The sequence below is a fragment of the Magnolia sinica genome, chromosome 2 (genome assembly GCF_029962835.1).
Source record: "Magnolia sinica isolate HGM2019 chromosome 2, MsV1, whole genome shotgun sequence".
Lineage (NCBI taxonomy): Eukaryota > Viridiplantae > Streptophyta > Magnoliopsida > Magnoliales > Magnoliaceae > Magnolia > Magnolia sinica.
The window spans coordinates 137,994,993-138,010,635 of record NC_080574.1 but is presented as its reverse complement, the minus strand read 5'-3'; the positions used below and the strand labels follow the sequence as shown (position 1 = coordinate 138,010,635).

The 15,643-nt window shown below is 40.2% G+C and overlaps 1 protein-coding gene across 1 annotated transcript; it reads left to right on the top strand.

Moving 5' to 3' along the window:
* The first annotated feature begins 676 nt into the window (after window positions 1-676).
* On the top strand, window positions 677-13,809 carry LOC131237892 (AP-1 complex subunit mu-2). Its single transcript, XM_058235939.1, has 11 exons — window positions 677-965; window positions 1,864-2,010; window positions 2,147-2,209; window positions 2,431-2,607; window positions 2,690-2,793; window positions 7,878-7,985; window positions 8,134-8,230; window positions 8,338-8,435; window positions 8,569-8,710; window positions 8,821-8,943; window positions 13,375-13,809. The coding sequence occupies exons 1-11, from the start codon at window positions 837-839 to the stop codon at window positions 13,471-13,473; spliced, it is 1,287 nt and encodes a 428-aa protein (XP_058091922.1). The 5' UTR covers window positions 677-836; the 3' UTR covers window positions 13,474-13,809.
* The last annotated feature ends 1,834 nt before the right edge of the window (window positions 13,810-15,643 follow it).

The window sequence follows — 15,643 nt, the reverse complement described above, 5'->3', positions numbered from 1 at the left end:
GTTTTCGCAATATTTCCTTGCCATCCGACCTGTTAATAAGGTCACATAAACCTGAATTGAGGGATAGAACAAATATCTGCTTGATCCAAAACTTTATGTGGCCCATTAATGGTCAATCAATACTGTTTCCTATATATGATCCACTTGAGATTTGGATCTGCTTCATTTTTGCGTTCACAACCTTAAAAGTATATGGAAAAACGGATGGACGGCGTGGATACAGAGTACATGCAACAAGGTGTGCCCCATTCTAAGGGCCGCACCTAATCGGCCTTCTCCCCCTCTATGGGAAGAAAACCCTTTCATACTCTGGAAATGGATGATACGCAGGGACTTAGAAATTACTTTATAATTATACACGTATCATATATATTATCCAAATGATGTGCACCAGTTTAGATGCATCACCTACTTAAAATTACGTTTATTTAAACATCTAAGCATCAGATTTATGTACATTTATTGGACGGATGTAATGAAAATATCGGATGGTCATATCTCAAGTGTCCACAAATCAGAGGTTAGGATTTTTTTCAAACATTGTTAGTTTTCCACAATTTAGTCGGTTTAATTTTATTTAATATATGCCACGTGTACCATTTCTAAGTGCCTGCGTATCAAGCGTCATACGCAGCCAGACTATCAAATAGCTCCTTGTAAAAGTAGGCAAACAGTCTTCAGAACCTTCATTTCCCACGAAAATCCTTCTCCAAAAACCTCCAAATCTCAGAAATGCCTCCGACAGTAGCTAGAAATCCCTTCTCCCTGTCAAAACCCTAACCAGATCCGCTTCTCGATCTGATCTCTCTCTGTCATCGCCAAAATCCTAGAAATCCATGGCCGGTGCTGCATCGGCGCTCTTCCTCCTCGACATCAAGGGTCGGGTTCTCGTCTGGAGGGATTACCGCGGCGATGTCTCAGCGCTGCAGGCGGAGCGGTTCTTTACGAAGCTTATCGAGAAGGAGGTGAGATCTTTTCTCTTTCTTGTTTGCGTTTTTCTATGGATTGGGGATGAAATTGGATTGAATTTGGTCGGTTTGAATGAGTTCTGTGAATCTCAGCGTTCTGATCTGAATTCTCTTTGATTTTGATGCCCGGCACTTATTCCGGTGTTTTCTGGATGAATTTTCCTTGTCTTTTAAGCTTTTTGGACCGATTTTTCTGCAGCTTGTGGTGTGAACCTGGCGCATTTAGGCAGCATGTTATCTTGAATCTGTTTCATTTCGAATGGTGGCATTTGATCCGGCGTTTTCTTGATGATTTTTTCCTCATTTTGGTTTTTTTTTTTTTTTTTTTTTTTTTTGAGATTTTCGATACTGTATCTCCACGGTTCCAGTTTGGATCTGGTGATTTTTGGTGTGATTTCTTTTGATTTCTGTATATTTCAACACGCAGCATTTTATTTTAGGTGCTTTATGCGTGAAAATTTTATCTTGATGCTTGAAGTTTTGGTATTGAATCTAGGCCTTGTCATCTTTTAAATAAAATTGTGATCTGATCCAGTGCAATTTTGTCAGTTTTTATTTATTTATTGTGGCTTCAGGTATCGAATTTTGGTCTATTTCGAGTTTTGTCTGCTTCATTCGGTGTTTTCAGAACAAGATCTTGTTTATTTCGTCATTTTCTGCTTATTTTTCTCAACATTTCTTTTTCCACAAGTTTGAATCTGTTTCCTCCATCATTTAGATGAAATTTTCGGTCTGATACAGTACAATTTTGGCAGATCTATGTTTCAAAACATATTATTATTATTGTTGTTGTTATTATTAGTTAAGAAACTTTTGCAAGCTTTGGTTTGACTGGTTACATTCAGGTTGCTGTAAATATAAAGAGGAAAATGTAATATCTTTTAATCTGTGGCAGGGCGATCCAGAGTCTCAGGATCCGGTGGTGTATGATAATGGCATCACCTACATGTTCATACAACACAATAATGTGTACTTGATGATTGCATCACGGCAGAACTGCAACGCTGCAAGCCTTCTTCTCTTTCTGCATCGAGTTGTTGATGTGAGTTTTCTTTGTTGCTTGAGGTCTTTGCTCTCAATGTAGCTTCCAGATGAAAGATTCTTCAAATTGAGAGAAATATGGAAAGAAAAATATTTAAATGGGTTTTCTTTGGTCTGATGGATAATTCTATTGGTAGGTCTTTAAGCATTATTTTGAAGAGCTAGAGGAGGAATCTCTAAGAGACAATTTTGTTGTTGTGGTAAGGGGAATTATTGAACTTTGTTTTCACCTGCTCTTAATTTATGCAGATATTAATAACATCTCTAAGTGGTGTTACTAAAATCACTTGATTTTTTATCTAATTTATGAGGATGGCAATGCCAAAGCAGAAACACCATTTACAGAATGAAAATGTTGGTGATATTTTTGTTCGTTGTAGTTTTTGGATGAGGCCATTCTTATGCCACGTGGTTTTGGCAGTATGAGTTACTTGATGAAATGATGGACTTTGGTTACCCTCAATATACCGAAGCAAAGATTCTTAGCGAGTTTATCAAGACGGATGCGTACAGGATGGAAGTTACCCAGCGACCACCTATGGCTGTAACTAATGCAGTGTCGTGGCGCAGTGAAGGGATACGGTACAAGAAAAATGAAGTAGGTTATATCTAATCTGTTTTCTAATTTGGATTTTTCCACTACATGATATCTTTTGGGATGTTCTTTCTTGTTTTCTTAGGTGTTCTTGGACGTGGTAGAAAGTGTAAATATGCTTGTCAACAGCAATGGGCAAATTATTCGGTCAGATGTTGTTGGGGCATTAAAGATGAGAACCTATTTGAGGTGCATTGTTCTTTCTATGTGCAGTTTTTTGCTCAAACTCATTCAGATCTTTTCACTATTTTGCCGGATTTTTTTTTTGAGGCGATTCTTTTTATGGATTGTTAAAAATATTATTTCCAGACATTATTATGACAAAGAATTTATAGGGAATGTTTTCACAACTTGGAAGAAAACATAAATAAATGTGGATATGCAAATAAACACAGCATATAATTATTTCATTTGTTTGCTTATCCATTGGATTGTATCTTACATACAAAAATGCTCCTCCCCGTCCCATATCTCATGCATAATTTCAACTTTGGTTCTGAATATTAGTAACAGGGGGTGTATCGGCACTGCATATTGGTATCAGACCGTATCAGCCCATATCGGTCAATTATTTTTATAAGTGAAAGAGTTAAGAAAAATACCATGAAGAAAGAGATAAATGATATATTCAAGAATCTATCTTCTTCATTTTTCTTTTTTCTTTTGTCTTTTGGACATGCATATAATGGTGTATCGGACCATTCTTTGATAAGAATGTTTTCTGTTGGTTTGACCTGTTGATTGTTGAAATTTAGCCAAGTGGGCCTTAGTTGAACACAAATCAAAACATAAAAAAGAAAGTGAAGGTGGCTTGGCACAACTTGGTCAATCTCCCCTTAGGGGGTGCAAAATACACATGGTCCAACTGTCAAGAAGATGCCATTCTCTCATTGCCCAATAGATTTGTGGCATCTGTGATCAGGCTTGAGAAATTACGATGGTAAGTTAGCATGGCCCGTTGAGGCCCACTTTCGATCATCGCTCAATCGTGCTGGAGGTGGCTGAAGAGAATTGGAGCCCAAAGCCTTTTAGGTTCAGGTTAGCTTGTATGGAAATTGATGGTTTTGAGCAGCTTGTAGTTGATTGGTGGGCCTCCTATGTAGTAGAGGGATTTGTCGGGTTTAGAATAACTTGAAAACTCAAGTTTATGAAAGATTAGATTAAAGCTTGGAAGAAGGATGTGCTCGGTGCTCGGGAGGTAGAATTTGATAAAATGTCGAAGGAGATTCATGATTTGGACTTGTTAGAGGAGGCCAACTCTTTATCGGCGAAAGAAAGAGATAAGAGAGCAGCCTTATTTGTGAGTTATGCTAATCACTCAAAAGAAGAGGAAATCAGGTGGCCTCAGAGATCATGTGTAATGTGGCTTAAAGAAGGATAAAAATACTCTCTTTTTTTTTTCACAAAGTACCTAGTGCTCAGGCCTATGGAAATAGGATTAGCATCTTGCTTGTGGATGGGTTGAGGACTTCAAATAAGGGGCAGATATGTGCTTCTATCGTTTAACTCTACAAGAAGTTAACTCGTGATTAGTGGAAGAGCGAGGACGCAACTTCTCTCGAAGAGTGGATATTAGAGGAAGAAGTTAAAGCCATCCTAGATTCAATGTGTGGAGACGAGGCCCTAGAACTTGATGGTTTTTCAATGTTTTTGTTGCACAAATTTTGTCAATCGATCAAAAGAGATCTAATGGGATTTATTTTAGAGTTCTTCTAGCGAAGTTGTCTACCAAATGATCTCGTGGCATCATTTATAGCTCTAATTCTTAAAATCTAGGGGGCGGAACAATTAAAAGACTCCAGGCCCATTTGTCTAATCGGAGGCCCTTATAAAATTCTTACCAAAGTCGAGCCTCAAGATTTTGAAGGGTTCTCTTGAAGATTTTTCTCAAGAATCAGGTAGCCTTTTTTGCAAGTAAGATTTTGGATAGTGTCCGTACCGCTCACGAATGCATCGATTCCAGAAATAGGGAGTAAAAAAGTGAGATAGTTTGCAAGCTTGACTTTGAAAAGGCTTACAATAATGTGGATTGGGAATTCTTAAGAGTATAGGCTTGAAAGATTGGGGTGTGGTCGAAAGTGGAAGAGTTGGATTTGGTCATGCATGCAATCCACCTCCTTTTCTATCTTGGTAAATGGGTTGCCAGAAGGTTTCTTCAAGGCGTCCAGGGATCGTAGATAGGGGGATCCTCTAGCTCCTTATCTCTTTGTTGTAATTGGGGAGGGAATTGGTAAGATGCTTCATAAAGGGGAGGAGAATGGTTTAATTAGTGGTTTCAAGGTGTCCAATGATGGGATTTAATTAGTGGTTTTAGTATGCAGATGATAATCTTCTGTTTTATTATGCGGATGTGGTTTCAATGGATCACTTTTGGAAAATCATTATATGCTTTGAAGTAGTTTCAAGGTTAAGGATTTTTTTATATATATAAAAGCAACGAACTGAAATTCATTAAACAGAAAACAGGAGAAAAACAGGAAAACAAAGAAAAACAGAAAACAGGAAAGAGGGACAGATCTGCTGAGATAGCAGAAAGCCCCTAACAACCTAGAAAACTAAGATCATAATTTTTTACATCCTTTACATTGTATGCCCACTCGAACAACATTCTTTTAGCCCTGGACCCCACTGCCCTAACTAAAGAAGAAATATCGTTGAAGCATCTTTCGTTCATTTCTTCCCAAACAGACCACCGGATTGCTAGAATTGCCATTCGCCAGATGATGGATCTATTTTTTCCTAGGTTGAGACCATGCCAGGACAAAAGAAGATTGGAAGCCGTATCTAGAATGCACCAACTGATCGAGAACCACTGACAAAAATCTGTCCAGATTTGAGAAATAAAAGAGCAATGAACCAAAAGGTGATTCACTGACTCGGCCTCTTGCATGCAACAAAGACAAACGTTAACGATCTGCATTCCCCTCTTTCGTAGATTTTCTATGGTAAGGATTCTATTTCGGCCCACCAGCAACCAAAACAGATGAATTTGGGGGAAGCTGGGTATTTCCATATGAATGGGGAAACTGCGAAGGATGAGGGCAATGCTGGGTAGATCTAGGAATAGAGGGATTTGATAGAGAAGGAGCCTGATTTGTCTATCTTCCAAACGAGACTGTCGGACAGGTTTTGTTGGGGCATGGTCTTGGATATGCAGTCTTGTAGGTCCATAAATTCCGTGATTTCGCTATCATAGAGGTTCCTTGTACATCTGATGTCCCAGACAATTTGGGCAAGCGTGACTAAGTAGCAGCTGTTGATGAAGATTAAGGATTAATGTGGGGAAAAATGAAATGTTGGGAGTTCATGCGATTGATGAGGATTTATCGCGGATGTTCCCCTCGACATATCTAGGACCGCCCCTATGGATTGGGTAGCCAACAAAACACCTTTAGGAAAAGGTAATTGAAAGAATCGAGGGAAAGTTATTGAGTTGGAAGTGTCAATATCTATCCTTGGAATGTCGGTTGACTCTCATTAAAGTGGCTTTCTTTAATATGGCCGTGTATTTTGTCTCTTGTCAAATGCCCTAAATTGATGTTGGATGGATGACAAAAGCTGAGAAGATTTTTTATTTTTTATTTTTTTTGGAAAGGGCCCAAGGATGAAAGGAAGTTTCATCTCCTCAGATGGGAAGAGGTGTGTAAACCGATTGCTGCAAGTGGAGCTGGCTTAAGAAACTTGGGATCCATGAACTTAGCTCCTTGGGAAATAGCATTGGAGATTTAAAACCGAATCGAGAAGATTATGGAGGGAGCTAATTGCAAGCAAGTATGGAATGCAAGTGTGAGGTTGGTATATGAAGAGCTCTCTCTACTAAGCCTCTACTCTTTGGAAAGTGATAGTGTGGATAGGACATGTTCCGTAGAGGTCTTTTTTCACTTGGGAATGGGCATTGTATCCGTTTCTGGGTGGATGTTTGGTGTAAAGATTGGAAGCTTTAGGATCTTTTTCCAAGTGTGGCTCACCTCATTTCAAATTTAGTTCATAACTGTAGTATGCTATTATTCTTTTTCCAGTGGTTCCATTGTGTAGAATCCTCCTTGCTGGAGAAATGATGCGGATGAGGAGATTGTAAAGTTCGTTGGATTACTGGATTGCTAGAAGAGTATAGCTCCTTATCTCAAGAAGAGGACTCAATGATTTGGATTGCGCTTCTCTCGGGCAGTTTTTGTTCGGTCAAATTTCAATTGATTGGCGAGTCACTTTATAACCCTTGTCCTCATCATTTCATCGTTGGTTTTACAATGGCCCCCCCGAAGTTGCAATCTTCATTTGGCTAGTGGGAAGAAAGAGTTTTTAATGCAGGGGCACACTCGAGGTGGGCGGTCCCCGTGTGAGGTGGGTGGCCCGTGTGAGGCGAAACTCATGTGATGTAGGGCCCACAAGGGGGGTTCGGCCGAGGACCTAACCCATGGGATGTGGGGCCTGGACTATGAGATAAAGGGATTGATTTGCCGCACTCTAGCAGTTTGAGCTTTTAGAGAAAGTGGTTAGTTGTCATGTATCAAAGTGGTATCAAAGTGGGAGGTCTCGTTTTCGAGACTCCTCATCGGGGGTGATTAATGCAGGGGTACACTCGGGGGTGGTCGGACTGTGTGAGGCGAAACCCATGTAATGCGGGGCCCACGCCGGGGACCTAACCCATGGGATGTGGGGTCTGGGCTATGAAATAAAGGGATTAATTCACCATGCTCTAGTAGTTTGAGCTTTTAGAGAAAGTGGTTAGTAATCCTGCATCAACTTTTATTATTGACAATCTTCAATGGAGATCCTTAGCCTCCTTCCTAATACTTGTCTAACGTGTATGGAGAACACGGAGATGATTGATCACCTCTTCATTCATTGCCCCTTTGCTATTAAAGTATAGGAGCACTTGTATTTTTCATACTGATTGGGTGATGCCAAAATCTCGAAGTCCTATGGGCTTGGCATGGGGGTCTGGTAAGGAAATCTAGTATAGCTTTGTTTTGGTCTATCTGAGGGGATCGGAATGGCTGCTCTTGAAACGAGAGCTCTTCGGTGCAAGAGATATTAGAAAAGTCAAGGGTCCTGTTTTGGGTTTGGCTCCTGATGTTAATGCAGCAAAGGCTGCTAATCTTTTAAGGGAAGTTCTTAATCTCCTTTCCCTTCTTATTAAACCATACAAATAGTTAGGTGGTGAAAGAAGGATTTGAGGGAAATATCATTTTTTGCTTTCCAGATTCGTGCATGTGCTTTTTGCCTAGGCATAAACTGGAAAGAAGGGGCTAATCATTCATTTTTTGTTCCAGTGGTATGCCTGAGTGTAAACTTGGTCTAAATGACAGAGTACTTTTGGAGGCTCAAGGACGATCAACAAAGGGAAAAGCCATTGATCTAGATGATATCAAGTTTCATCAGTACGTGGCTAAAGCTTTTCCAGTCGTCATCTTCTGGTTGCTCATGAAGTTTATATTTACCAATGATGGGACCTGCTATTACTTTCTTCTGAATCAGTATCTGTTATACTATTAGTACTTGGCATTCTGACAGCTACTTCTGGTCTAGGTGTGTGCGATTGGCCCGTTTTGAAAATGATAGGACAATATCCTTCATACCACCCGATGGGTCTTTTGATCTGATGACATACAGACTCAGTACCCAGGTTTGCCTCTTCCTTTATTCATTGTCTATCGGTTAATGCTTCTATCTGTTAATCTGTTGCCAGAACTTCAGTCACTATCAGAAACTCATTGCATGTGCATTTTTCAGGTAAAGCCTCTTGTCTGGGTAGAAGCTCAAGTTGAAAGGCATTCGAGAAGTCGGATAGAGCTCATGGTAAAAGCAAGGAGTCAATTCAAGGAGCGCAGGTGCTTTTTTTTTTTTCAACAGTTCTTTGTTTTGTAGTTGGTCAGTGACTTTCTAAGCTGAGTTCGTGCTTCTTACTGTGATACGGGAGAGTTGATTGTGAGTGTTCACTCATTAGTTGCTCTCTCAATGCAGCACCGCAACAAATGTTGAAATTCAGGTGCCTGTACCTTCAGATGCTACTAACCCCAATATTCGGACTTCAATGGGCTCTGCTTCATATGCACCTGAAAATGATGCATTGCTTTGGAAAATAAAATCTTTTCCTGGTGGAAAGGTGTGAGCTTCAGTACAAAATCCTTCTCTCTTTCCGGTTCGCATTGTGTAGTATAGCTATAAATTGTGCAGATTGATCGTGGTCTTGACATATTTTTCAAATTGATATAGGAGTATATGCTGAGGGCGGAATTTAGTCTACCAAGTATAACTGCTGAGGAAGGGATGCCTGAGAAGAAGGCTCCAATCAGAGTGAAGTTTGAAATTCCGTATTTTACCGTCTCTGGAATACAGGTATGCTGTCACTAACACAAGTGTTTGTCTCTGAAAGGAATTTATAGATGTTCTTGTGTGAGACGTGGTCTCCATCTGTGCAAGGTATGTGCATGGATTTTCAGTTCTGACAAGTGGGTCAGACATTCTTCCTGTCCATTGGTCTGTTTGTGTACCACCTCAGATAGACTATGCCTCAAAAATATCCTTGGTAGTACAATGTTAACCTTCTGATTTTGCAGCCTAAAGATAGAAGGTTAATAAGGTAAGAACCAGGGTGTCCCAAAACGGTTACGTATCGGCCGTAACGGCCGATACGTAACGGTAACGGTGGTACCCGTTACGCGATACGGGGCTGTATCGGCCGAGTCGTTTTTTTGTACACGTAACGGCCGTTACGGGCACGTTACGGGCGTAACGGCCGTTACTGACCCGTAACGGCTGTTACGGGCCTTCGAAAAAATAAAATAAAATAAAAAAATAAAAAAACCCTAACATTTTCCTTTCTTTTCCTCTTCTTCTTCTTCTTCTTCTTCTTCTTCCTCTTCTCGGCCTGCTACGACGCTGCGACTGCAGCTGCGGCTGCGGCTGCGGCTGCGGTCCTGCTGCGACTGCGGCTGCGGCTGCGGCCTCCTCCTCCTCCTCCTTCTTCTTCTTCTCTCTCTCTCTCTCTCCCTCTCTGTTCTTTCCCTCTTTCCCTCTTTTTTCTTCTCTTCTTTCCCTCTTTTTTCTTTTCGGTTTCCCTCTCTCCTTCCCTCTGTTTTTTTTTTTTTTTTTGGGCAGCGAAGCTGCTGTCGTTACGTGTCACGCTGAGACGAGCGCTGACACTCCTCGAGCTCCGAGTTGTACGAACGGCTCAAAGGAGATCAAAGTTTTATAGGCTCCACCGTGATGTATTTATTATATCCACACCGTTCATCTATTTTTAAATATTATTTTATAGCATTACTTAAAAAATGAATCGTATCCAAAGATCGTCCGGACCACACCAAAAATAGCAGCGGAGGTGATGATTTTCACCGTTAAACAATTTGTAGGCCCACCGTAACATTTATTTTCCATCCAATCTGCTCATAAGGTCAAAAAGACCCGAGTGAAGAGGAAAAACAAATTTTATATTGATCTAAAAGTCATGTGAGCCCAAAAAAGTTTTCAATGGTAGACGTTCAATCCCCCATTGCTTTTTGCAGTGTGGTCCACTTGATAATTAGATCTGTATTATTTTTCGTGTCAGGTCTTAAGACAATCTCGTCAAATGAATGGACGGTTTAGATATAACACATTCATCATGCATGGGGCCCAAAAAAATTTGACATGTGTGCTACACTTCACCATCCAAGTCTCACCTAATTTGAGGCCATAAAAAATTGTACCAAAGACATATTAACTTAAAATTTACTAATTAAATTATAAACTGCAATTGCTAACTCACAATGCCAAAATCAAATTATTTGAATAGTTTTTAATTGTTATTCGGTGTACTCTTATTTTTTAAAATAGGGCCTTTTGGTTTTTTTCATGATTCACTATCCAATAAATGTCCACTAATACACAAGTGGGATAATGACAATAAATTGCATGAATTTGAGGCTAATTTGGGGCATTGATTGGTCCTCCAAGTCAGACCGAAATTGGCAACGCCATCTACCTAAATTTAATTTCATTTTTTTAAAGAACTACTAGGAGAAAGATATTAAATTGGTAAGTATATAAATTAGATATTTAGAAAATTAAATATATACATTTTGTAGTCAAAATTCAGGTTACTTGGTTTAAAAATTAATCAGACAGTCCGATACAGCTTCTCACCAAAGAGTGGACCGTTACACCACCATAAACATGTTCCAATTTATAAATGAATGCATATTTGGAATGCTTAGAATATTCCGGATTTAATACATATTTTTTTATATTTTTTTGGCAAAAAAAAAATTTTACGCCGTTACGGGCCGTTACGCCCCCGTATCGCCGTTACGACCCCGTATCCGTATCGGTTTTGGAGATCACCGTTACGCCAACCGATACCGATACGGGACACCTTGGTAAGAACAATGCTCCACGTTCAACTGAAAAAGGTCTTAATATCGGTCACTAATTTGGTATTTCTTCTCGGGGCATTCCCCATCCCTTAACAATGGTCCACGTTCAACTGAAAAAGGTCTTAATATTGATCACTAATCTGGTATTTCTTCTCGGGTCATTCCCCATCCCTTATCAATGGTCCACGTTCAACTGAAAAAGGTCTTAATATTGATCACTAATCTGGTATTTCTTCTCGGGGTATTCCCCATCCATGGTGGGATTCAACGGAGCAATGTTCTGGATTACCGAACCATAGGCCCCACTGCCCCACTTATCAGAATTTGAAGCCCATGTATGCTGTGGGAAGATGTAAGATGTGAGTGTATCATATGGTTCCTCCAATGTAAATACAATCGTAAATGCCTGGGTTGCACGCTCTGGGATCATCGACTGTAATTAGTAAATCTTTGTTGAGGATGAATCCAATGCTAAACACCATTAGATAAGTTATGAAGCAGTAAGTGGCCGTCCACTATGAATACAAATATTAGATCCAGACTGTTCATCCTATGCCCCACTGTGGACAAGCCAAATGCAAAAACCACATTGTTTAGATGATCCTTACCATGATTGGAGGATTTTTGCCCATTGAATCTCAACCTTTGCGTGGAATTTTCTCAAGCTCGCCATTTGTAACCTTCAAGATTTCTCCAACCTGTGGCTAGGATTACCCAACAAGTGTAACTTTCAATGTATGCTGCACTAATAGCAAAGGCCAAGAGACGAGGTCCAACTAACCACTTGCTCTAAAAGCTCAAACTAATATAGCATGACAAATCAATCCCCTTGTCTCATAGCCCAGGCTCCACTTCCCATGGGTTAGATCATTGGCCAAACCTCTCTCGTGGGCCCCACATCACATGGGTCTCACCTCCCATGCGCCACCTCCCTCCAACGGGCCGCCCACCCTGAGTGTGCGCCCTCATCCCACAAGACACCCCACTCAAGACCGGTGTGAGAATGCCCCTACATTAATCACCCCCGGTGAGGAGTCTCGTAGCCTAGGTCAGGCCCTCGGCTGGAACACCCACCCCCGGTGGGCCCCACTTCACATGAGTCTCACCTCACACGGGCCATCCACCCCCGAGTGTGCTCTTACATCCCACAGGCCACCCCACTCGAGCCCATTGTCAAAATGTCCCTGCATTATCCAGAGACCCAAATACTGTGTGTATGTGTATTGAATCCTTGACAACCTACGTAATGTAAATGATGCTGATCCTCTCTCTTCATTGTATTTAAACATGTTAGAGGAGTTCATTCACTTACCAATGTTCTGCATTTCATATTATTGCATTTTGCATGTTGTATTTTATTGTGTTTCTGTTTTATACTGATAAATTAGAGTTCAGTTATGCTATTGGTTTCCTGGATATCAATTAAGGAATATAAGAGGCACGCCATCGAAGATTTCTTTTCGAGAACATAGCGTGTTGTTAAAGCATCTTTCTTCGTATACGTGTGGGTTTTGAAGATTCGGGTGTTCAATGGTAAATGGTGGATTTTTTGCAATCATGTCCAACATTTATTGCTGCTGTACACCCTCAGAGCATTTGGCATTCCCATGGAAAGCCTATTCTAATTGCAGACTGATTGCCTAATCAGGGAATCTATGATGTGGTGTCTTCTGCTTGGGTGTCCTTTTTCGGCCTCCTTTTCAAATTCTCCCAATCAACCAAAACAGAAAGAGACCAAAACAGAAAAAAGATTCTGCTGCTCCAGACATGTCTGCATTCGTATTTCGATTGGAACTCGAGTTCTTAGAGTTATGAGATTCCCTAAAGAACTTGAGTTTGTTCAAAAGAGCTTTGGATCTTTCGTCCATGTAAGAGACTTGCATGGAGTTTGGGCTGTAGTCTGTAGATGATGCATGGCGTGCATCTACATAGGTCTTTCCTCAAGCTAACTGCCTTGCATTTCTCTAGCATTTTACGATGAGCTCCCAGAACTTGTCATCCGAATACCATAGCTCTAGGTTTATGGAACTCCAGAATGTGCCAGACGAATGGTGAACTCTTCTTCCATTTCTCTAGCATTTTACGATGAGATCCCAGAACTTGTCATCTGAATACCATAGCTCTAGGTTTATGGAACTCCAGAATGTGCCAGACTAATAGTGAACTCTTCTTCCATTAAATGAAGTTCTGTGAGAGTATATCTTTCCTAGAACTCAAAGTTCCATGCATCTGAACAGAACTACTTGAAAAACAAATTCTGTTGGGACTCGGGAGTGACAAAGGAGAAGTTTGATGAAACTTCCGCCAAATCACTTTGACAAATCTATCTTAAGACTTAAGCTTCTGATAAGTAGCTGGGTTTTAGAGAATGATAAACATCATTTGTTAACAATCATCATGTTTACATTTGTAGGTGAGATATCTGAAAATCATTGAGAAGAGTGGATATCAGGCTCTTCCTTGGGTAAGGTACATTACAATGGCCGGTGAATATGAACTGAGGCTCATCTGATTCACACTTCCATCTCTCCCTTCTCGTCACCTGTCTACCTATGCACGTTGCCCCAAAGTTTCAAAACAACGCCGATTATCATCCTTGTCATTGGTATGTTCAGCCAAAAGCTCTCCTGAGGTACATTTGCTTAATTCTTCTTTTTGTTTTGCTTGTCTTTGTTAATGTGATAGTGGTTTGTAAGGGTTTTTGCATATACCCAGAAAGATTATTTACCCCTCTTTTGTCGAGAATTAAAAATCATTTTTTGAAAATATCAAATGGCAGTTTTGGATATTAGATCCAGTAGTAAACTGCTGATTGTAATGGAACAATAAAATATGGTGCGTTGTTGCATTCTGCCTTTTTTTTTTTGGATTTCACCTGTTGAAGCTTGAGATTCTGGTATTTGATTGTTTTATTATTAATTTTTTAAATCTTTTGAATAAATAGGGTAAGCTTCTATATGTATCATTCTTTTTCTGAGAACCCAAGAAAAATGACAACACAATAGATTTATATGTATTGCATCATGTAGGACACTGGTTGTCAAAGCTCACCGATCTGCCATTTTTGTGCTGCTTTCGTGTGCCTTCATTGACCACTGGGTGTTTTGAGTCTGTCACGATCTAATGGACAGGATGTTTAGGATGAAGTTATGCTAATAGGTGGTCTGTTCGTCTCATTTTGGATCATGGGTTGGGCTCAGGCCTTGATCATGGATTGGACTGACCTGAGACCCGCTGCGGCCCCTAAAAAGAAATATTTTGTCGGAGGCTTAAGGTCTGTTTTTGGGTCAGGCTTGGCAATGAATTTGGTGAGTTGAGTTGGTGGATCAGGCTGACCCAACCCCAATCCCTTGCCATTGCCATCCCTATAAAGAAATATTTACCTTCCATGCAGTTTTTCTTGACACTGGTGGATGTGTCGACTTAGCAAGTGTGTGAGATATCAGAGCCGTGAATGGCATGAATAGGGGCTATACATGGGCTAGCTTGTCCTGTCGATTTAGGGCTTTGACTGTTATTGGGGGCTTGATTTACATTATCAGACCTCCCCAAGGCTAGCTGGAGACCAAGAAACTGGGCCTCAAAGCCTCCGGACTTGTTCCTTCAAAACTTCAACTAAGTACAATTTATGGATCGATCATCTTTTCATTCTCTCCTTCTCATGTGCCTAGATAATTTGGCTTTTATTTTAGGGCCTGTTTGTTTCTCCAATTATCCAGTAATGTAAACACAAAGTGTCCTCGTTATGATTTTACCTCAACCTAACCAAACATGGGAATTGTTGATCAAATGCAAATGTATTCAGGAGATTGGTAAAGGAATTTGTAATCAATGTACTTTTTTATGGCATTGGTGTAAAAATCTTGAATCCAAATAGGGACATCAATATTTTTTGTTACGATTTGACATTAATGTGAAAATGTCATCATCGTTATGATTTTACTGCGTACAAACCAAACATGGAATCAGCAGTTAAATGAAAACGTTGCTAGCAGACTGAAGGTAAAGTAATTGGTAATTATCGCACATTTCTTTTACATTCATGGTAATTGGTGAAACAGACAAAAGTATCCTTCGTCTCTTTAAGACACCCAGAGCACTTAGCTTCTGATTCAGGTTGTGTTCAAACCGCAGCATCCACAATTCCAACTGACAGTATTATGTAAAGCATGGGGCGGCACACCCTCCACGCACATGGAATGGGTAAACCATGTATACCATGCAAAAGGTACAACCTCCCTACTACAATACATTTGTCATTCCATTTCGCACATGTAGGGCCTATGTCTAAGTGATCCACAAGACATTGACATATGTTTGCATGCACAAAAAAGAAGAGAAAGGGACAAAATCCACGTGAAGGTATTTACTGGCTAGAGGAAGTTTCTCGTGTTTCAATGTAATGCAGTCCGTTTACCATCCTATCCTCAGGCCACAAAGTGAAGGGCTGGGATCCGTCCAATCTAGAAGATTTGTGGTGCATTAGCTATTTGATAGTGGCGATCCCTGGCGTTCAAGTTTTTATTGACAGAATTCCAGCAATTATTATTGATTTGCATTTTCGGTATTTTTGTCTGCAATTAAAGCAATTTTCCCTACCTTTAAAAATCTACAATTTTCTGGTGAGTGCTTACAAATTTCCGTTAATTTTCTTTTTCCCCGAGTTGGATTACATTGCGATT

Coding starts and splice junctions, on each gene's coding strand:
- LOC131237892 (XM_058235939.1), top strand. CDS start 837: ATGGCCGGTGCTGCATCGGCGCTCTTCCTCCTCGACATCAAGGGTCGG. Junction 2,210..2,430: donor GAGACAATTTTGTTGTTGTG/GTAAGGGGAATT, acceptor TGGTTTTGGCAG/TATGAGTTACTTGATGAAAT. Junction 8,231..8,337: donor CATACAGACTCAGTACCCAG/GTTTGCCTCTTC, acceptor TGCATTTTTCAG/GTAAAGCCTCTTGTCTGGGT.